The following is a 22444-nucleotide window of genomic DNA, read 5'->3' on the forward strand; positions in this document are numbered from 1 at the left end:
AAACATACGTAAGTGGAACGTACCCTGGATGGCGTATGCTCCAAGTTGAGCAGCAATGTTGACAGGGCAGGGCAGCCGGCCCTGAAGGGCATCTTGCTTCACCTGTAAGAAAAACTGATATCTAAAAGAGAAATGGAAAAAAGGAGATTAACAATCTCTGATGCTGCTCAGACTTGAAGCTTCAGGCCCTGACCAGCAAGGGAAAACCCAATCATCCTTAGTTTTTTTTTGTTTTTGTTTTTTTTAAAAAGCAAGCCACTCCCACCGCTCTGTGAGGTGTCTCCTGAACAAGCAGGGATGAGGCCAGCCGGAAGTACTGGCGGCCTCACTAGGTTGCTGAACTCTCAGGGCAGACTGCAGGGCTTGCACAGCGGCTCTGCTGCTCACTGCATCTGTAGCCTTTTGATGTTACTCAGTTTCCCTACGGGCCAGTTGCCTCTCGGGAATGGAAAAGGACAGTATCAATTCATGGTGTCAAGGAGAAGATGAAATGTAATGTCCACCATCACCGGCTGCCGCCGTCAGTACTTCAACAAACGCAGTTCCCAAGAAGGAGAAATTACAAGGGCCCCACCTCTATGACATGCGTCATCTACAAGGCTCAAAATCATGTGCACTAGACAAGACTAACACTGCAGTGTGTGTTTCCCTGCCTCTTCCCACCTGCTTATGGTTTCAACTTTGCTTATTCTGGGATACCTTTAAAAATCATAGCACCAAGAAGTGGTCTCAAAACTGTAAAAAATGTGACGCTGTCTAAGTAGTTTACATACAATAAGCTAGAAAAATGAGGCCAGCACTGTTATCTTCTTTCTGTAGATGAGGTAACTGCCCAAGATCTCACGGCTAGTTAGTCTGCAGAAACAGAACTATAGCCTGAGCAATTGGATCCTAGAACCTTCACAATCAAGAGACTCTACATGAGCTGGGGGATGGCTCTGTTGGTAACATGCTCACTGTACAAGCAGAAGAACCAGAGTTTGATCCCAAGAAAGCTATATTTAAAAAAACAAAAACAAAAACAGACACAGTGGTATGCTTCTAACCCCAGCTTTCAGGAGACAGAGACAAGCAAATTCCTGGAGTTCCCCAGCAATTAGCTTAGCCTAATTGATGAATTCCAGGCTAGTGAGAGAGCCTGTCTCTAGATTAAAGGTGGACAGTGCCTGAGGAGTGATAACCAGGGCTAATCTCTGGTCTACACGTGTGCACACACATATACACACAAACACGTACACACATGCATATACCGAAACACACAAACATGCACGCGCATACCCACACGTGCACACACACATCCATACATGCAGACACACAAACAAGCACACGAGGGGTTCTGCGACTCTGATTCGACCATCTAGGCTTCCTTCCCCTGGGATGAGAAAAGGCAGTGGTTTAGGAGGCAGCATCACACACCAGCACACTATCCACATCCAGCTGCCATCAGTAACACACCCCACATACCCACATCCTTCAGGATGCCCTGGAAACCCCTTCCTTTGTAAGGTGACACTTACACAGGGAGAGACAAAGACAAGAAAATTAAATGGATGCTGAAAATCATCTCTGATAAATCTCTTCTCCAGCTGCTTGCAGCTACAGCCCTATGAGAAACCCCAAATGTTAGAGGTCGCACTGGTAATCCCCAGAAGACTGCTATCAAACTGGAGAGCAGCTGCAGGCTTGGGGCTAGACCTCCTCACCTGGCTGCTTCAGGGCTGGCACACTAGTCACAGGTGCACACGTGAGTGAAACCCAGGAGCGCTGGTTTCTCCCTGACATCCCTGAATCCACAATCAATCACAAACATGTGAGAGTGTGACAGTAACACATCCCTCTACACCCCTAACCTACGACCTCGCACGCTTAAACCTGGTCTGCCACCACCCACATTTCCCCTCCTCCTTCCAGGCTGCTCGAGGGAAGGAGTGCGTTCCAGAGGCAAAGAGGATGGTCCCCCTTCCATAAAGCTCAAAGAAAAATCACTACATAGTTAGAAGTATAAAAATGTTCTTTTCAAACCTAGACAACAATGAGGACCCTAAGAGAGACATACATAGATCTAACCTACATGGGAAGTAGGAAAAGACAAGATCTCCTGAGTAAATTGGAAGCATGGGGACCATGGGAGAGGATTGAAGGGGAGGGAAGAGGCAGGGAGGGGAGCAGAGAAAAATGTAGAGCTCAATAAAATTAATAAAAATATAAAAAATGTTCTCTCCAAGTGATGGAAACCAGACCTTTCCTTGATCACACGGTCACATGGAGCAGGACGTTCCATGCAGCTCCTGAATGAAGAATGAGCCAGTGGACATATCCAGTCTTCATATACAGATTCCACAAATGCCGGCTACAGAGCTATGGTGGGTGACTCAGAGCTAAATAAACACATATGCCCGGAAAGTTCTGATTAATAGCTTGATAAAGCCTTGATAAGCCATCTCAGGGCTCCACACTGGTCTTTAGCCATCATTTGGCCCCACTTCAGCTGCCCTAACCAATCTACTGAGCAGTTCCACTGTTTGTGCAGGAGTCAGCCGCCTGCATGCATTAACTCACGACATTCTTCCAGCCATCTCCCTGCAGAAATGCTGAGACATTTTTACCAGAAGCGAACTGGCTAAATGGTAAGAGAGGTTCAAGCAAGATATATGAAATAGTATAATTTTTTAAAAAATCTACTTACATGCAAAACCTGTAATTCTGTATGTAGACAGAAAACTGAGGTTAGATGGAAGATTATACACATAAAAGTTTATCTTACATTTCATATAAAATTAAGGAAAACTTAAAAACCAACACAGAGTAAATTGGAACAATGTTCCAAAGAACAGAATCAAGATAATCAATCACTCTATTTGGGACTTCTGCTTGTTTGCTTTCTGGCCCTTAACTCATGGCAATCCTCCTGCCTCAGCTTCCCAGGTGCTAGAATTACAAGCACGAGACACAAAGCCCAGCTGAACTTAAAGTTGAAAACACTGAAATTTAGCTTGTAAATACAGGCCACAGAACAGTTTTCCTTTAATGGCATATGAGGGAATTTCACTCTTGGGGTTCAGTTTTACCTCTCAGCCAGGGAAATGGCTCAGCGTGTAAATGTGCTTGCTGAGCAAAACCCTGGTGACTTGAGTTTCATCCCTAGAACCCACATAAGTGACTAATGTGGTACCATGTATTTATAACCCCAGAATTACTACTGTAAAATGGGAGTCAGATACAGAGAAATATGCTAGGAGTTCGTGGGTCAGTCTAGTCCGGAGTGTGCCACACAGTAGCCCAAGCAAGAGATATGCTGGCTCAGAAAGAGAAAGAAGAATGACTCCTGAAGAGATGCCCCGACCTCCACACACATGCCATGACACATGCTCCGCACTCAGACTCTCTTCCACATACACACATGCATGCACACACATGTGCACACACACACACATGCAAGCATGCACACACGTACACACACATTATACACATTTACAATCATACATAAACAATCAAACTCACACACGCATCACTCACATTTACAATCGCACATAGACAACAAAAGTTATTTTATGTAATTGGTCCACTTTTTCATGTCTGCTGTATTACAAACCTGTCTTTGGAGCAATGTATTCATGTGAGCCAATGGCGTCATCCTCAGTGTATCCCATACCGGTCACATATTAAATGTGCATTTAGTTTACCCATATTTTACTATGATTTAGACCAAGCAGAAAAGAAGTCATGATCACCGCCTATAGGCCAATTACACCATCTGGTTCTTTCCAACCTGGTGAGATACCTGAGGGGAAATGGCTACCCTGAGAAGCTCTGAGGCACAAGCATCAGTGGATTCTGAAGAAAAATTTCTGTTTCCTATTAATCCAAGTTAAACATGGGTAAAGAAATGTACTGTAAACCTTTGGTCTTAGCACAACATTTTCTGAAGCTAACTCTACGTCAGTGTAACTGCACTACACTGTCATGGCAAACACAGGGCGGGCTACTAAGAATCCACATGATCAAGCACATACCACTCAAGCCCATGTACCATGCTACCCAACACTTACAAAGTCCTCCGAGACACACACTGAGGCAGAGCCCATGGAAATGATGGACTTGCACCATTTTTAAACAAAATGTCCCTTTGCCCTTCTCTAATGCGTTGTAGATAAGAGAACATTTTTACACCTGTTAGACTTGGTCCTCACCCCTCCCCGTGAAGATCTCATATACACACCTCTCCTCTCAGAACAACTCCCTTCCTTCAGAAAGGTGTGCACTAGGAAGATGTGTGCACTGGCTCTTCAGAGTGCTCAGAAGCAAACCGAGGTGGGTGATGTGGAGGCAGACGTCACATGGTTCTAGAGATGAGGCCTACAAGTGGCAGGTCAGAGTGGGATGGGAAACCCCAAAGAGTCCAAAATAAAGAGGAAAGAAAGTCTGGGCTGACAGACAGAAGAAAGCAACGGGGGCTAGGGAAGTGGCTAGCCCACCGCGGTGCCTGCACAGCAAGCATGAAGGCACCCGTCACAGGCCAGGTACAGTGGTGCGTTCCTATAACCCCACCCTGGGCCACAGAGGCAGACACTGCCCTGGGACTTACTAGCCAGCCAGTCTAGCCAATGAATGAGCTTCATGTTCAATAAGAGTCCTCGTCACAAAGATGAAGGGGGGTGATGGAGGAAGACACCTGACCTCTGGCCTCCACACATGCATCCCCACACACATGCTCATGCGTACACAAAAGGATGGAACAGGAAGGAAAAAAAAGCCAGGTCGCCTTTGTTGCTATGGTGTCCAGGATTTCACATAAATGTATAAAGTTTTCCTTTAGTCTATAATAAAAGTTCACTGGAAAACTAACTGTCTGAGTTATGACAAGTGCTTTTTGCTTTCCAGTCAGTTCACTGGCAAAGTAAAGTCCAGCAGGACGTTGCTGTCCCCCTCTCTTTAGAAGGCATTTTCAAATGCTGGTAAGGACTATTTTGGCAATCTGTCTACTCAATACCCATGAGCAAATCTGTCTTTACTAAAATATAGTTTTTGGAGATAAAGGTGAAGAAATACATTATAATACTGATACTTTCTCTCCCTTTTTAATACAGAAAATAGTAATCTTTTCATTTCCTGCAAAGATAAATGAAATATCTAAACAGTTGATATTTCAACTACAACTAATTAAAGGAAAATAACTGGCCTTCCAAACAGATATTCATATGCATAAACCCAGCACATCAAAACGCCCTCCCTTGGCAGATCAAATGACTGCTCTTACACAGATACAAAGGCCAAAGGCACTGAACAATGACAGAGAATATCCTGCCCCAGCAGATGCAAATCTGTCATCATGTCACCCAGGCTCCTGTCGCTTCCCACACACATCTATCATCGGACACTGATCTGCCTCGCGCAAGGCGAAAATTTAATCCTCACAGCAGGTGCACCATGAGACACAGCTCGACACGCATTCAGGTGTGTAAACCCCACTTTTAATCCACGTTCAATACAGCCTTTCATGTATAGCACATTATCCAAAGATAAAGTTAATACTGTACCTGGTTATTTCTTCTTTTAGCTTACATGGATCTTCAGCATAGAATTTAATACCAAAGTACAAAGTATATGGAGGTCCAGCTTTAAGAAAAAGCAAAAACTAATTACATTTCACATTGTAATCAAAGTTGCATTGTACTATGTAACAATTAGGAATTATATTCACATATGGAGAATATATTAAATATGAAAAACATCTATTTCAAGCAATTGACAGTTCATTTACATACAAATTCTATTATAAGATTTACACTCTCACATCAAATAATAGTAGTTCAAGAGGATCTGAGTTCAAATCCCAATTTCAGTGTAAAAATCTAGGTGTGGCGGCGCACACTCCTGTAGCCTCAGTACTGTGCAGGGCTGACAGAGGTGTTTCTGGAGCTTTCTGAACGCCAGTCTAGCTCCTGGTTCCATGCAGGGTCCTGTCTCAAGGGAATAAGGCGGGGATGACAGAGTAGGACGCCTGACATCTTCTAGTCTCCGCATATAGGTGTATGTACCATGTGTACACACACACACACACGCTAGTGCACACATACAAGCACGTGCACACACCCTTGTGTACCCATACATGCATATGCACAAACAGAATTACCTTTGTAAAATATTTCTAAAGACACAAGAACACAAAATGGAAAAGGCATGGTTCAAGACTAGTGAAGGCAGGACATTAATGCTAAGTGCATGTTCGTTCACACATAAACACAGAAAACACTTAAGGCCCAAAATACCACAAGGCTACTGGTTCTTGTATCTGGTTGGACTGCCTATGCACAATTTTTATTAATTTCTATTTTCCTGCTATTCATTACTGAAGGAAGGAGGTAAACAGGAGAGGGTCTTCTCATCATCGAGAATTCATTGACAAATGATTTTTTAAAGTCATCCTCTTATCACATCAACTATCAAGAAAAAGTTTTTCTAAACTTCTCTGCAAAAGGCTGCAAACAATGCTGTCAGTGAGTCACAGGGACCCCATTAGTGAGCCAAAGTCACAGGTACCCCGCCAGTGAGCCACGGCTACAGGGACGGGAGCCACAGCCATGGTGACCCTGTCAGTGAGCCACAGCCACAGGGACCCCGTCACTGACCCACAGCCACGGGGACCCCGACAGTGAGCCACAGCTACAGGACAGTGGGCCAGCCCTAGCAGAAGCAAACAGGTGGAGATCATATGTGCTGGTGTGGAGAGGGTTGACAGTCTACAGTCCCAACACCTCATACGAGAAAAAAGTTAATATGTGTAGTTTGTCCCAGGAAAAAATACAAGAGGAAGTATAAGCTGTGTCAAATGCTGGGAAGAGGAAGTAGCAGTGCGCTGCAAATTAATTACCTAATATTTTCATAATCACATATATTTCTTAAAAATAATAATCAGAGTAGCCATGTAATAGCACAATATCTGCTACATTCTTAAACAATTCTAATTTTTTAATTTATTTATTTTATGTGTGTGAGTATTTGCCTGAATATACATAGGCACACCATAGGCATGTCTGTCACTCTCAGAGGTCAGAAGAAGGTCAGATCCCTGGAACTGGAAGTACAGATTGTTGTGATCTGCCAGACAGGTGCAGGGAATTAAACCAGAGTCCTCTGTAAGAACAGCCACTGCTCTTAACCACTGAGACATCTCTCCAGCCCTGTTAACTATTCTAAATAGAAAAATATATCCTCACATAGGTAAAAAAGATACTTCTTAATCATTTACCACACACACACAAGAACTAAAACTGTAGACAACTAAAACAAAATTTAAAAATTCAGAAACAAAGCCTGGAATTGCACATGCGTGGGTAAATATAAAAGTCAACACACTGTGCAGAGTGTGCAGGTCCCTTGGGTACCGCTATATTGTAGTTTGCCATTTCTAGAAATAGTTACTTCCGGGTGGATGGGTGTAATCTGCACTGTTTCCAAAAATGCTGAACTTCCAGGCTCGCAGTAATTATTAATGTCTAATATACTTTTTAAAAATCTTTATCTATTTATTTATTATTTATTTTGAGGCAGGATCTCACGCTGCTCGCACTGGCCTCCACCTCTACACAGCTGAGGCTGATCTGGAGTTCTGGTCCTCGGGTCCCCACCTCCCAACCGCCACGTCCTTTGTTTTAGAAAGGGCTCCAAGCAACTGTCAGTGCTGCAATCGATTTCACCGAAGGCTCTCTGCCCCACAAACGCGGACCTGGTGGAAACAGCTGACACCATGTAATCGATACAAAGAAACCCTAATCTACTTTCAGTTTTAGTTAAATTAATGAAGTCATAACTTAAGCGCCAGGTGAAAGAAACAAATTAGATCAAGTAATAAAAATAAAGTCAATTTATACTATTCGAACCATGTTATTGCTTTTATCCCATGCTCACACATGTTTTTGTCCTCTCCCAAAGCCCTGTTAACTGCATATACAGGACAGCAGGAGCAGGCCCATGCCTCTCCCTTCATCTCTGCCTTCCTTCATGAGTTACTTCCTACACTTAGGGATTTTTCTTAAATCTACATTTTAAAGCCTTTATCTAATTTCCTAACTAATCCATATATTGAGTTTTTTATGTATATTCAATCACTTTATTTATGACAAACACTCCCCTCAACACAGACACTAGGGAGGCAAGATTATTAAATATTTAGAAGAGGCAGGAAGTCCACTGACAGCTGATGATCTGTGTCAATCAAGCCCTGCTCCTGAGCAGATGGGTCTGCCTGTGCCCGCAGGCGGCTGGGCTTTCACCTAGGGTGGGCAGGGAGGCGTGCATGCCGCTAAGAAGCGCACAAAGGGAAGAGGCATTCTATAGACTCCAGAGCGACTTTCATTCTGTGAACGTGACAGATGACCCTATTCACCCATCACAGGCATTTCATCTGTGTCCAGTCATGGGCAGCTAAGCAGAAACTTGAAAAATGCACAATGAATAACACTCAACTTGAGTTCATTTTCTTTAAAGGTTTTGGCCTTTTCCACTAGCACACAGAGGGGGTTTGTGTCACTTCGTATTGCCCAGTGTGTGGCGCACGCAGTTAATCCCAGCACTCAGGAGGCAGAGACAGGCGCATCTCTGTGAGTTCAAGACCAGTCTGCTACACAGTAAGTCCCACGTCAGCTAGGGATACATAGTGAGACATTGTCTCAAACAACAACAAATTTCATGAGTATTTCTTGGCCACAGCCTGGAAATCACCAGAAAGCAGGTGAAGCTCTGAAGAGTTGAGCAACTTTCCTGAAACCACAGGATGAGAATAAAGCTCATGCACACCTAGTATGTGGTGCTGTGTGGGCACTGCCTTCTACAGTCTGGGAAAGCAGGCCTTGGCTCAAACTCTCGTGGGAGCACCTGGTAGAGAATCTATGGCCCCAGAAATGGTCATTTATATGCAAGAATATTCCTAGCCAGATATTTTCTAATTAACTACAAAAATGAGATGCTGATGAGGCAAGTCACTAACTTAGCAGTATCTGAAATCCGTCTAGTCTATGGCATCAACGTTAAGAAACCCTTAAAGTGAAGCTAAGATCATTTTGTTTTATCCAAAAACCATGGAGGAAGCAGACACTGGGAAGTCTCCAAACTACATTTTATAGTGCCTTAATGATAATAGGAATTTCCACTTAGTTTAGGGCAAGCAAATCCAGATTTACCTATGAGAATCTTGACTACTAGCAGTGGCCTACCATTTGGATGGCTGCTCATACTCACTGTGCTATTTGCCTTCACTATCAAAACACTTGATGAAATAAAAAGTCTTCTATGACCTGTTTCTTCAGGTGAGATTCTGTTTTATACATATGATATATCAAATATTTAACATTACTGAATATGAAAAAATATTGCTTCTTACAATGATGTTTAAGTAGAATACCTTAATAAATTGAGGAAAACTTTGGCATGCTTTAAAACCCATCTTAAAATTTTGAAAGACTTACGTCTTTTTATGTGCCTGGGTGTTTTGTTTGCATGTGTATTTGTACACCACAGGTATGTCTGCTCTCCAGGAAAGCCAGAAGATATTATTAAATCCCCTGGAACCAGGGTTACATAGGCTATGAGCTATCGTGCAGCTGGGAATCAAACCTGGGTCCTCTGGAAGAGCAGACTGTGTATTTGCTTGTTTTTGAAACAAGAACTTACTAATTAGTCCGGTTAGCCTGGAACCACTATACAGCCCAAGCTGCCCTCCACTTGTGGCAATTCCCCTGCCCCAGCCTCTAGGATTACAGGCACGAACATCTGTGGGCCACTAAAATGTTGACCATCTATTTATTTATTTATTTATTTATTTATTTTGGTTTTTCGAGACAGGGTTTCTCTGTGGTTTTGGAGCCTGTCCTGGAACTAGTTCTTGCAGACCAGGCTGGTCTCGAACTCACAGAGATCCGCCTGCCTCTGCCTCCCGAGTGCTGGGATTAAAGGCGTGCGCCACCACCGCCCGGCTATTTTATGTTTTTTTTTTAATTTTAAAATAGTTATTCTTGAAATTTTTCTGAGTTTCTGATAGTTGTTTCTTTAATGAGTCAAGTGGGCCCAAGCTGTAATTTATAAACTTTGGTGGTCTCTACAGAGGTAGAACGCTGGAGACAATGATGCCGATGTTGAGGAAATTTACACTTGTTCCTGGGGGCCCTGCATTTCCAGGTTTCCAGTTCCTTGCTGTGGCTGCATTCCTGTGCTGAGATCCATCAACGCTCATCAAGCCAATGTGACCACAGAGAAAGGGCAGGCAGTCATGGGAGCAATGGGACCCAGAGGCAGAAGGGCCCACTAGGTTCTGATTGGCAGTCAGTGACAATTTGAACAAAAAGATTCATTGGTGATAGAGGTCAGTCCAGGATAATGAAAAATTATGCAGACGGTGATAGTTACAGCAACATGAATTATTTCATGTCAGTGAATTACACACACAATGTTTCAAATTTTTAACTTATGTAATTTTAACACAAAATTTGTAATTGATTATTCTTTTGCATACTTAAGACATGTGTTTATAAATAAAACCTTGGGTATGGATACTGAGATTAAAGAATATATATTCAATTACACCAACTCCCCTAATAATTTATTTTTATCATCCTAAAAACCAGCCCCTGACAAGGAATGACCTCTCCCCAAAGTCACAGAAACTCTCATGTCACAGGCCCTGTGGCATGATAACAAAACACTCCATAGCCCAAGAACAAACACTTTCCTCTCTCTTCCTTTTTGCTTTTTAAGGTCGAGTTTTAAAGACAAACACATAGAAAAGTCAGAGATAAAAATCATGAAAGGGTGTATCCCTAGGACACATTCGCTACAGTCACAGGCTCCGCTGAGTAGCTGATGAGATTAACTGCCCCAGTCTAGAGAATCTCACAGTGCACAGCCCCATCACGACTCCCGGTCCTACTGTTCCCTCACCAGCACTAAACGAATCACAGACATTTTACCAAGCCCAAGCCACCCGCTCACAAAATGAAAATGAAATACCTACTGTTGATTAGCTCCTTGTGTTCTGCAAGAGTTTTTGCTGGGTCCAGCCAATACTGTGAAACAGAAAGAGGCAAGGATAAAGTTAGATGCTTCCGTCCACCTTCGCATCCAGAGCATTTCTGAAGTATTACTCAAAAGCCATTTAAATATCAGACAGGCAAGCAACTGTGCATCATATCACATCCACAAACACACCATGGAGCGTTCTGTGGCTAGAATATTACAGAGAGGGAAAGGTGCTCGCAGCTGGCATCCAGAGAGGCAGGGCAGCAATGAGCCTCAGCTGGGCTGTACTCACTGAAGGGTGGGTGGCAGTTAGACATTTACAAATAAGTTGTATTACTCGGAAATCCGTGGCCACTAAGAATACCCTCTAAGTGTCTTTCCAAAGTCCTCCTTCATAGCCCCCTGAGTCGTGCCTCTCCATAAAATGTCCCCAACCTCCTCACTAGCTGTCCCATGCCCTGTAACAACTGTTCCTCGGTACTAGGAAGAAAACAATTACATTAGCTCACACAGTCATTCAGGATCCAAGAGGGGAGGTCAGCTCAGCTGAGGACCTGAATCCTGGAGCACAGCCGTGGGGGTTTCTAGCTGGATCTCCCTGCCATCACCATGCAACACGGGCAAAGGACTGAAAAACTCTGCATGTCCCCACAGGGTCTCCATGCAGCTCACACACAGGACCTCCCACAAAGTCTTCAGCACTGGCTCACCCCAAGCTAGGCAACACACAGTCATCACTAAGGGGAGACGCTCACTCTTGGTAACTGGCTTTAGACCATGTAAGGTATTTGCTCATTAATGCAGATTAACCTTTAACAAACAGAATTGCAGGCAGGGATAGGGAGGGAATTCTTGGCCCTACAGATGGGCTTTCCTTTTCTTCCTGAGAAACAAAAATCACTGAAAGGAGCAAGTCTCCAGCCTCGGCTCTCCATCTGCAAGAGGAGCAGGGAGAAGCCGCAGCTGCACAGGGGAGGCTCGGGGTCTCACGGGAGGCACTGAAGGGTCGGTGGGGACAAACAAATGGAGCCTGTCCATCATTTACCCTAGACAAATACAGAGGACCCACACACACCCAGGAGCCATCTACATTTGCCTAAATGTCCTTCCTCATTAACCCTAATGAGATCACACTTCCCCCACCCCCAACACTCAGGACAGAATCAGGGGCTACAGACAAAGGCCAGGAGAACCTACCTACCAGTGTTCTCTTTCCTTCCCTTGGGTGAACCGTTATTATAAACAGTGGTACTAATATGTTATGTGATCCCCTTACCTTCTATTTCAAATGCTATATGCCAGGCGTTCATACTAAGTGCCCCATTAAGACATACTACTGAAGCACTAGCCTCAATTGATCTCCACCCAACGGCCACTGTCTCTCAAGGCAGGTCTACTTCCGCAAGATGTTTACAAAGCAGCTAACATACACAAGTTCACCAACTTAAAACAGAAGAGTTATCTGAAGCAGAGGCTGTAACAAGGGAAGTACTGTGGTGTCCACAATGACCAAAGATGCTGCTTTGGTGCCAAAACCCTGGTTCCGAGGGAGATGCTGGCACACCGTGGAGAGCAACATCAAGCCACTTGTTGCTCTGTGCTTTGGACTCATTCTTCTACAAAACTAAGGATTCTTCCCATGAGATGGAAACATAACGTACGGACTATTCCTGTCCTTTGGTGTGAGGTAAGAAAGTTCGAAGCTGAGGAGATGGCACAAAGGAGAACTTGGCGCTGTTTGTGAAACTGCTGTGCCGGCCCGGCAGCCTGAGTGTGACCCGTGCAACAGGGCACACGACCATACTCACATACACATACCATACTCATGCTTGCAAGTGCATACACATGGGGGTACATAAGACTTAGTTCTTAAAAGATTTAAATATGCCTACGTATTTCAGAAGGAAACCCAAAGAAACACAAACACCCACTTAACAGCTGATTCGGTCTCTACTGCTACATAACAAATTGCCACCAAAAAAAGTGAGGCTTAAAACAACCCCCATTTATTATCTCAGTTCTGCAGGTCAGTGGTTCTCTTCTCTCTGGGTATCTGGGTTCAAGACTCATCAATGCTGGTACCATCCACAGAGCCCGTAGAGTCCTGGAGGCAGATGCGCCCTAGAGGCTCTTGCCATGTTCCCCAGAGGTCAAAGCTGGTCCAAACACTGGGTTTTAATTTTAGGACTTACATCACACACAAGAGGATTCAAAGTGTGCCAAAAGAGGAATGGGTGGGATGGGAAGGAAGACTGAAACCATAAGGAGCCAATGAGAGCAAAGCTTCTAAATGTTCTCTTCTAAAATGATTACAAAGTGTCAAATTTTATAGACTCTTCAGTTCAAGGCATTTTGGGTAGTAAACTGCCTTCTAGTGTTTACTTTTGGCTGGCACAGAAGAAGATAAAAGTGGTCTATGTTAATGGTGTGCCATGGAGCTCAGCCTGTGTATACACTGCATCATTTTCCATTTTTCTGTCTCCAATGTTTTTTCAAACACTGAAAAGGCCATGACAAGAAAACAGGGAGGAAGCTTTTATCTCAAAGGGATAGGAAAGATGCTTGGTGCATCAGATAAAGCATATTAATGACAATCTTTCCATGAGAATGATTAAATTTTTATGTAAAAAAGCACGATAAAGTAGGATCCTTCCAAATCTACAGAGAAACCCTGTCTCGAAAAACCAAAAAAAAAAAAAAAAAAAAAAAGTAGGATCCTAAGATGAGACAGAAATTGCAATTTTCACAAAGCAAAACAAGATCCATCAGAGGTCATTCCATCAACTCCCCGCACATAAGATATGCTAACTACACATCCATCCAGCTTGCCAGGCACAAATCTCATTTTATCAAAATGGAAGGCTGAGGTGATGGAGGTCAGACAATGATAAATGCTCCTAACGTAAATAATAAACATAATCAACCAGGTTCCACAGGCCAGGATCCTGAAATGCAAAATCCACTTATGTTCAACCAAGGGAAAGATATGACCTTGGAAACAAAGCAGCCACAGTATAACCCCACTGCCACTGCTCGCCATCAGCAAGCAATCAAACACAGCACATGCCTGTTCACACCAAACACACCAGGCTGCTGCTCACACTCAAGAGGAAAAGGATGCATAACTTTGCTACTGAATGCAATACCCCAATCTGAAGGTTCTGAAGGTGGGCTTTACACCATTTAGCACGCACAGAACACCCTCTGTTGATACCTTTCTATGTCACCAGGCACTGACCTGGGAAGTAAGATGGGCCTCTAGCCTCAAGGAACTTAAAGCACAGCTAGGTACGTACCTAGAATTATAATGCAGACCATAAAAAAGTGCACAAAATGAGTGCATACGTGACAAACTTACACACAAGGAACACTGCAAGGGAAATGCAAATGACTATACTAAGAAAAAAAACAGTGAACAAACGTTCATGATAAAAATCCTCAAGATTTATGTATGGAGGGGAAAAGAACCTTATACTGTTATAAAATACATGTCAATTGTCTCAATGTCTCTCTGTGTGTGTATGTGTGTGTATGTGGTGCACGTGTTTATGTGGATGCGTGTGGAGTACGAAGTTCCGTATCTGATGTCTTTCTCAATTGTTTCTCCTGGTTTTCATATATTTGGTATATAATATTTTCATTGAGAATTTCACACATGAATACTATGTATTTTGTTCATATTCCTTCCCAACTCCTTCCCCTCCTCCCAACTTTGTGTTCCACCTTGTGTTTTGAGACAGGGTCTCTCACTGGACCTGAAAGTCCTTAACTTGGCTAGGCTAGCTGACCAATGAACTCCAGAGATGCGCTTATCTCCGCCCCACAGCCTGGAGTCACAGGCAAGCCTCACCTGCCCAGCATGTACATAAATGCTGGGATCCCAACTCGGGTCCTCCTGCTTACACGTCAGGGCCCTCTACCCACGGAACTATCTCCCCAGCCCTCCTCCACGGATGAGCACATCAGCGACGACGCAGCCTTCGCAAGGGAGCACTGTATTGAAACTGGGGCTGCCCAATGGCTAAGACATCCACATTCACGGAGCATGCTGTGGCTTGGATGCCATTTGTCCTTTCCCAACACTCATGATGAAATTCAGTCCCCAGTGAAGCGGTGCCGAGAGAGTGACCTTTAAGAATTTATATGCACTTCATATACTTCATACAAAATCCTTGACAGTATAAACAGTGGCTTGTAGTGGTATACTGAAAAGCAATGTGTTTATGTGTTTACTGTACGTAGGAGTAAAGAGCAGCCGAGAATGCTGCAGACACATATTGTGTCCCCATGTACTCAAAACATTCACTTTCTACCTCTCAAATAGTCCCCTCTCTGGTTCTCCTCTTTCTTCACTGACCACATAATCCCTCTGCTGGTTGCTTCTTAGGTTCCCAGCCAAGAAACACCAAAATGCCTGAGGCTAACACTTCCTGACTAGAATCCCTCTTCATGTTTCTGCCAATATTACATCTCCACTTGGATGCTCATTAGAGTCTGAGTATCAAAAAAAAGAAAGTTTCTACTTGAGCAAACACACACACACACACACACACACACACACACACACGCATACATGCACAAATGTGCACATAAAGATGAACGCCATCTTCCAAGCTCCATAAATGGTTCAAGACTTTGTGACACTCTGTTCATTCTTTATCTTCTACACATCTGCAAATCCTTTTGGCTTCTATATTCTAAACAGAAACAAATATGAAGGTTCATCCACATTCTCAGGTCTAAGTGGCATCACGCTTACCTGGATTCCTTAAAGAGCTGCTTTTATGACACCCTGCTCCCCGCGCCCTATTAATCCCCACCTTGGGAGTTAGGAAGAGAAACTTACTGGAAGCATAGGTCAGAGAAGTTCAGTCTTCTGGAGGGAGAGCACTCTCCCTCCAGCAGTTTCCCTTTGGATGGCCACTCAAGCCGAAGTCCTTATGGAAACAGAATGGCCTCTCCAATCCCAGTCCTGCTGCCTCCACCTCCCCCTTGACTTTGCAGGTAGAGCAGCAAGAAGCACCTTACACAAGAGTGTGGTGGGAGTCAGAAGACTTGAAGGCTGTTCCCAGAGCATGGAGGAGAGAGCAAAGAGGAAGCCCTTGGACGCAGAAGAGAGGAACCTAATTATACAGGGTCAGGGGCTTAGCAATGCTGTTGCCTGTGGAAACACAAAAAATTTTAATAAGGTGCCTAATGAACTGTATGATCCAGAGAGGGAGATTTCCAGGCAGACTGGAGAAAGCGCCAATGGCTTCACTTTGCTGCCTACAATGAAATTCAAGGAGAGGGAGAGAGATAAGGGGGAAAAAAAGTTGAAGGATAAAGGAGAGCCAGGACTTAGAGTTCAGAAATAAAACTTTCTCATTCCCTGTCTTATCAGAAGGCAGCCAGTGCTACAACTAAGAAACGGCTTCCAGGCAAAGACTGAATCCAGAAGCTGTCAGGAAAACAAGATGTAATTGTAAAATCCTTATTAAGTCCTCAAAAAGACTTCATATGAGGCTTCACGGACCCTTTCCAAATGACAGAAGTTTCCTGAGGAATCCTGAGGGTGTTCTTCAACAGCCTTGCAAGGATGGAAAGAATGGACTTACGTGTGGATACCAGAACAGCAGGTTAGTGAGGCCTTTGTCTGAGAAAGCTGATTAAAAATGAACTTGAAGCAAATCTGCAAAGACAGTTTTCTGTTTGTTTTATAATTATGCCAAATGAACGTGGTAGCACAAGCCTGTAATTCCAGCCAACACTGGGGAGACAGAGGAAGGAGGAAACCAAGTTTAAGGCCCGCCTAGACCTCACAGGGATACCTGTCTGTCTCCAGCATGAGTGGAGTAGCAAGGGGAAAAATATGTCTGTATTTTCAGGCTTCATCAGGCAGACTGAAATGCCACTCAGCTGCAAACATGTATTACTTATCTATGGAGCAGAAAGAAAATCCAGAGAACAGACCACACAGCCAATCCAGCGGGGCCACCAACACCATGGACAACTCCCAGGGACTTAAGACCAAGAAAGAGCTACATGCGCCAGGCCAGGCTGGATTTCAATATGTCGTACTGAGTCCTGTAAGTGTATACAAATATTGTCTCTGAATTTTAAAAACAAAATGTAAAGACTAGAAACTAAAAACTGTATGGGTTAGTAATTGCCTCCTGTTTCTCTCTTTTCTACATTTTTGTGGTTTTCTTTACTGCCACCCTGCTTCTAAATGGACATGTTCAGGCCCTGCTTGGTGGCTCACATCTGTAATCACAGGACTTGAGAGGCTGACAGGCAGGACTGTCATGAGTTTGAAGCCAGCCCAGGCTACAGAGTAAGACTTGGTCTCTATTAATAAAAAGTATTTATTATTATTATTATTTTAAATAAAATAAATAAATGGAAATTGTGAAAATCTGAGTAATAAATGTTCCTTGTATTTTGGACACCTGAATACTTGGTCCTCAGTTGGCGGTACGATTTGGGTAGGTTTGGGAAGTGTGGCCTGGATGGAGGAAGTATGTTGCTAGGGGCGGGCTTTGGGAATTTTAAGCCATTCTAGTTTGTTCTCTTGTCCTTCTGGAACCATGAGCCAAATAAACCCTTCTTTCTATGAGCTGACCACTCTGCCCTATCCCAGCAGTGGAAGAGGAGCTAATACGGAAGTTGGTGCCACTGACAACACACATAGTTACACAACTGAACGATGGCAGGGATTCACCTCCTTGCTTATCACCTAGATTCAGATGGAGGCCCTGAACTGCGGTGGGGCATGATGCTCAATGCTGTTGTATTTCTTCACATACTCAAGGAGGAAAATCTGAAGAAAACTGCCCAGAATCGAATCTCATGAGACTCTGAACTTGAAACCCGAGTCTTCTATCATAGTAAATGAGAATCTAGAGAAGCCAGGCAGAATACATATATCTTTATTTAGGGAAAAAATACAATTTTTGAATAAAGAATAAAATCTAATGTTTAAAAACGTGTCTTTAAAAGCTGGAGAGATGGCTCAGAAGTTAAGACACATACTGGTTTTGAAGAGGACTGGGGTCAGTTCCTGGCACCCACATGGAGGCTCACAACCACCTATGACTCCTGCTTCAAGGGATCCAATGGTCTCATCTGGTCTCCAGGGACACCAGGCACATGATGCAGATACATGCATACACACAAATCTCTACAAAACTGTCTGTAAAATTCACCAACACTATCATCAAGGGCTGTCTGGTTTCTTCTCGTTTTTAAAAACACTGGTCGGCCTCTTCAAATGAATAGACTATGGCAGAAGTCATCCCTCTGTGGTCGCATCCAGTCCTCGTTCCCTCTGTTCTTTTGGAGTCTGGGCCCTGGATGCTATGATAAGAGGAAGCCAAGTAACACTGGGGGAAACCAACCAGCTTTCAAACTGCAGGAATTTAGCAAGCACAGGTCTTTAAGGCGGGGTTTGTCCCAACTCTGTCCTAGCACCTGAAAGCTGATGCAGTTCAGTTGGCCGAGTAACTGACCACAGAGGAACCAGATCCAGCCTGGGGTGGGCTGAGAAGTCACCCTGGCCTTGGGGCCCCTGCTTAGAACTACACTGCCCAGTTGTGTCAAATGAGAGCGCCGAGCTGCACAGTTATCCCAGTGGCGCACGGCAGCCGCGCTTCCGCTCTTTCGCATTTACTCTCTCTCTGTGATTCCAGCCCATGCCCTAGCGTGACTGGACTTGGAAGTCAAGACATTTGAAATCTGTATACCCCAAATGAAACTACTAACTCCCTCCTTCTCAACCAACCTGTCCACCAGATCGTATCCTTTTCTCCCTCATTTTGCACTCCCACCGCCTGCCCAACATCCAGCCTGCACAGGCTGTAGGGTACACGCACACATATGATGAGCCGGCTTTGGCATTACCCCTTCTTAGCTTCAGCAGCCCTTCAGTGGCCCTTTCTAGGGCCAATGTTCCGCTCTCTCCGTCCACCACAGCTCTCCCACTCTTATCACCCCAAAGACGACTCTTCCGCGTGGCCAGCAGCAGATTCCCAGCCACTGTGAAGTGCCAACCCGAAAGTTCTCAGCACCGCCTGCTTGAACATCGACTAGCTCTTCTGGAAATAAACTCCTTGGAACCAGGGGCCTTGTCCCTTGCTCCCTACCATCATACACAGTAGAGACACAGTAGCTGCCAAGGAAATATTTGCTGCTTTATTGAACAGAGGTGAGAAATAGCAAGTATAGTACCAGGCCACACATATGGTCAGAGTAAGCCTATAGCACGTCAGAATTTTAAAGAAAGAAGTTTCCTAAGTAAATATCCACTAGAGAGCATCCTGACCCCAAAAGAAACCTGAGTGTCTCTTACAAGGAAAAACAAACAAACAAACAAAAAACTAAACGTAAATCATCATCTTTAGTTCACGCAGCAATGCCAAGCTTTACAGTTCCTAAAGGCAGGCAGGCATAAGCTACTCTCAGCCATCCATGCAATCATATGCCCAAACTTAAATGGTTCCTTCAGAGCTTAGGACTGGGATAGATTCTACAGATGGATCAGCATTTAGTGCCTGTAAATTAAAGACAAAATAACATGGGAAATATTGCAGAAAGCATACAATAGAAGGCTTGATTGTCATACCTCAATCTACCCATTTATTATGTTCATGAAGGACATAACATTCATGGAGGTCATGGAGGATACAATCCTCTTATGATTCAGAACAAAGGTAAATCAAGGCTAATCTGTCAGATTTATGTCATGATTCTATGCATTAAAAGAAGTTTCCCATGATAATCAAATGTGTAGGCCAAGTGTGGTGGTGTGTATACTTAGGCAGGCTTATCAAGTTAGAGGTCAGCCGAGGCTACACAGAGAGACCACATACAGTTAAAAGGGGAAAAGAGGGAGGGAGGGAGGGAGGGGAGGGAAGGAGGGAGGGAGGGAGGGAGGGAGGGGGAAGGGAAGAAGAGAGGGAGGGAAGGGGGAGGGAGGGAGGGAGGGGGGGAGGGAGGGAGGGAGGGACTAGAATGATTAACTCTTAAAGCACTGCTTCCACATATACCACCATCAAACACCTGAAATTCTATCTTAATAACTCATACTGATTTAACTAGGAAGGAACGAGTCTAACTTAATAAAAATGCTCACTGAAAAAAAAACTGGCAATGTCCCTTTTATGTAATTAATAAAGTATAAATTAGAGAAATTTCTCAAATGTCTGTTTCATTGGTAGAAGAATGTTTATCACACTTCCATACCTTGCTTTTTATCTACATTCTCTCTCTCTCTCTCTCTCTCTCTCTCTCACACACACACACACACACACACACACACACACAGTTGAATATTTCTGTATATACTGATGTTTCAATTAGTTCTGATAGCTCTTCTTTGATCTTGTATCACTTTGACTGTTTCTTTTATTCTAGTTTGAGTTTATAAAAAAATGAGAGGATTGCATGTCATTAATAAAGAAATTTCAGGAATTCAGTCCCTCCTTTTCCCTAAACCTGGAAAGCAACACCGGATAGGCACAGGATGATCCTGCATGCCCCGCAGAAGACACACTGGCGCCCACTGTGATCAGCCATCTGAGAATTGACAGCAAATACAATAAACCAAGAACCCACACAGACCAAGCAATGTATCACTTTAGACCAAGCTATGTCACAGAAGAGATTCCAGACCTAGTATGTCATAGAACACACTCTAGACCAAGTTAGGTCACAGAACAGACTCTAGACCAAGCAATGTCACAGAACAGTCTCTAGGCCAAGCAATGTCACAGAACAGTCTCTAGGCCAAGTGAACTATGTCACAGAAGAGACTCTAGACCAGCGAAACCTCTCCCACACATTTAGAAAGTTCCGTCAACACCAACACATGAAGAAACTCAGGATCAATCAAACCACCTCTGGCTGTCCTGGGAGCTACAGGGAGGAACGCATGACGCCCACCAGGCAGCTCTGTGGGTGCCACTCAGCAGCTCCGCCACAGCATCTCCCAGGGATCTTCCACACACGTTAGCTCCCAAACTCCTACTGTAAGACTGCTCAGGGGAGATAAGACCCTCTCCAAGCAGGAAGCACTCCAGAAAAATACCACCTGTTCCTGTTTTATTAAACACTGTTTAGGGACTTACAGAGGAATAGAAATTTTATTATAAACAATATTATAAGCATTTTCTAAGAAAATCAAGGTCCAAAGTCATTACTGCTACAGATGGCCCTGACCCACACAAGTCCTCATATGCCACGCCTTCTTCTATTACACATTACACAATCGTGTACTTGTCGCTAGACAAGAACTGCTGAGCAGCGCCCAGTAGCTACCAGAACATAGTAAGCATCACGCATATGGCACGCCTTGTAATTCCATAAATTTCTAAGCTAACTGTCCAATCTCTCGGTGAAACCATTTCTTTCTTAAGGTGAAACATGTTTTAACTGAGAATATGTTTTAAGTGAAAGAAGCAAGGTGAAGAACACAAAGAATTACGGGCAGCATGAAGACACAGAAGGAAGAGTGGGCCTTCCCTCCACCAGGCCTGCGCTCGGTATCTGGTGGGAGGGGAGGAGCCTCCATTCTAAAGGAGCTTAGAAGGCTTACCCTGCAGCAACAGCTGGTGGTAACCAACCTCAGGATGTTTGCAAACAAGACACTGTTAATACCTGAGATAAAAAGACTTAAGGCATTCCTGGACAGTGGAGGAAAGTTTCAAGAAAAAAAGTCAGAGACTTGGGTGGTAAGAGAAAAGGGCTTAACTGGGTGAAAACAGAGAAGAGCGCATAGGTGGTCAGGCAGGGAGGCAGCGCATTAGCCTGAGGCATGCTGGGACAGGTAAGGGGCTGCAGAGGAGCGACAGGCTCGTGCACCTGGAACTAGGGCCTGGATGGCGCACTACAGGCTCACACTGTGAGCCAGGGGGCTCAAGAGTAACTCAGGGCTGTGCCTCTTGGAGGACCTTGTGGACCATGGTTTAAGAGTAGAGACCTTCTCTTAGGGATTCCAGTGAAGAATTAGAAGCCACAGTGAGACACCATGGAAGTTCCTTTCCTGAAAGAAAACTGCAACCAAGAGTGGGAAAATGTAAAGACTGAAGACAAGAAGTCCACTCAAAATTTGCACAGGAGTCCAGACTAATCTACTAGTACCTAAAGTTTTGTAGTGTGTGTGTGTGTGTGTGTGTGTGTGTGTGTGTGTGATCTGTGTGAGGACGCACCAGCCATGGAGCCCATGTAGTGGTAGGAACACGGCTGTGCAGAGTTGATTATTCACCTTTATGTGGGTTCCAGAGATTGAGGGTTCGTGCAGCAGGCGCCTTGCCAGCATTCTGATGGCGCGTGAGACAGAGGTGAAAAATAGCACTAGAGAGCCTAACGGACCACAGGTCCTGCTATTTCAGTTATCCCGGGTTAGTTATTAACGGCAGTCCCTTTTACTCTCAGGAGCACCCGAGTTTGCAGGGTG

General features: G+C 44.2%; 1 protein-coding gene across 2 annotated transcripts in view; it reads right to left on the reverse strand.

The window, feature by feature from the left end:
• The window catches only part of LOC121443022 (band 4.1-like protein 4A), a 188743-nt gene that overhangs the window by 79438 nt on the left and 86861 nt on the right, over positions 1–22444 (reverse strand). For both annotated transcript variants that reach the window (XM_041644706.1, XM_041644705.1), the window contains exons 4-6: positions 11006–11057; positions 5538–5616; positions 24–121 (exon numbers count right to left, since the gene is read on the reverse strand). In XM_041644706.1, coding sequence (XP_041500640.1) covers positions 24–121; positions 5538–5616; positions 11006–11057 — 229 coding nt within the window. The remainder of the gene's footprint in view (positions 1–23; positions 122–5537; positions 5617–11005; positions 11058–22444) is intronic.

Source organism: Microtus oregoni, unplaced genomic scaffold (genome assembly GCF_018167655.1).
Source record: "Microtus oregoni isolate MIOR12 unplaced genomic scaffold, Mior012 000098F_ref0000018, whole genome shotgun sequence".
NCBI classification, from domain to species: domain Eukaryota; kingdom Metazoa; phylum Chordata; class Mammalia; order Rodentia; family Cricetidae; genus Microtus; species Microtus oregoni.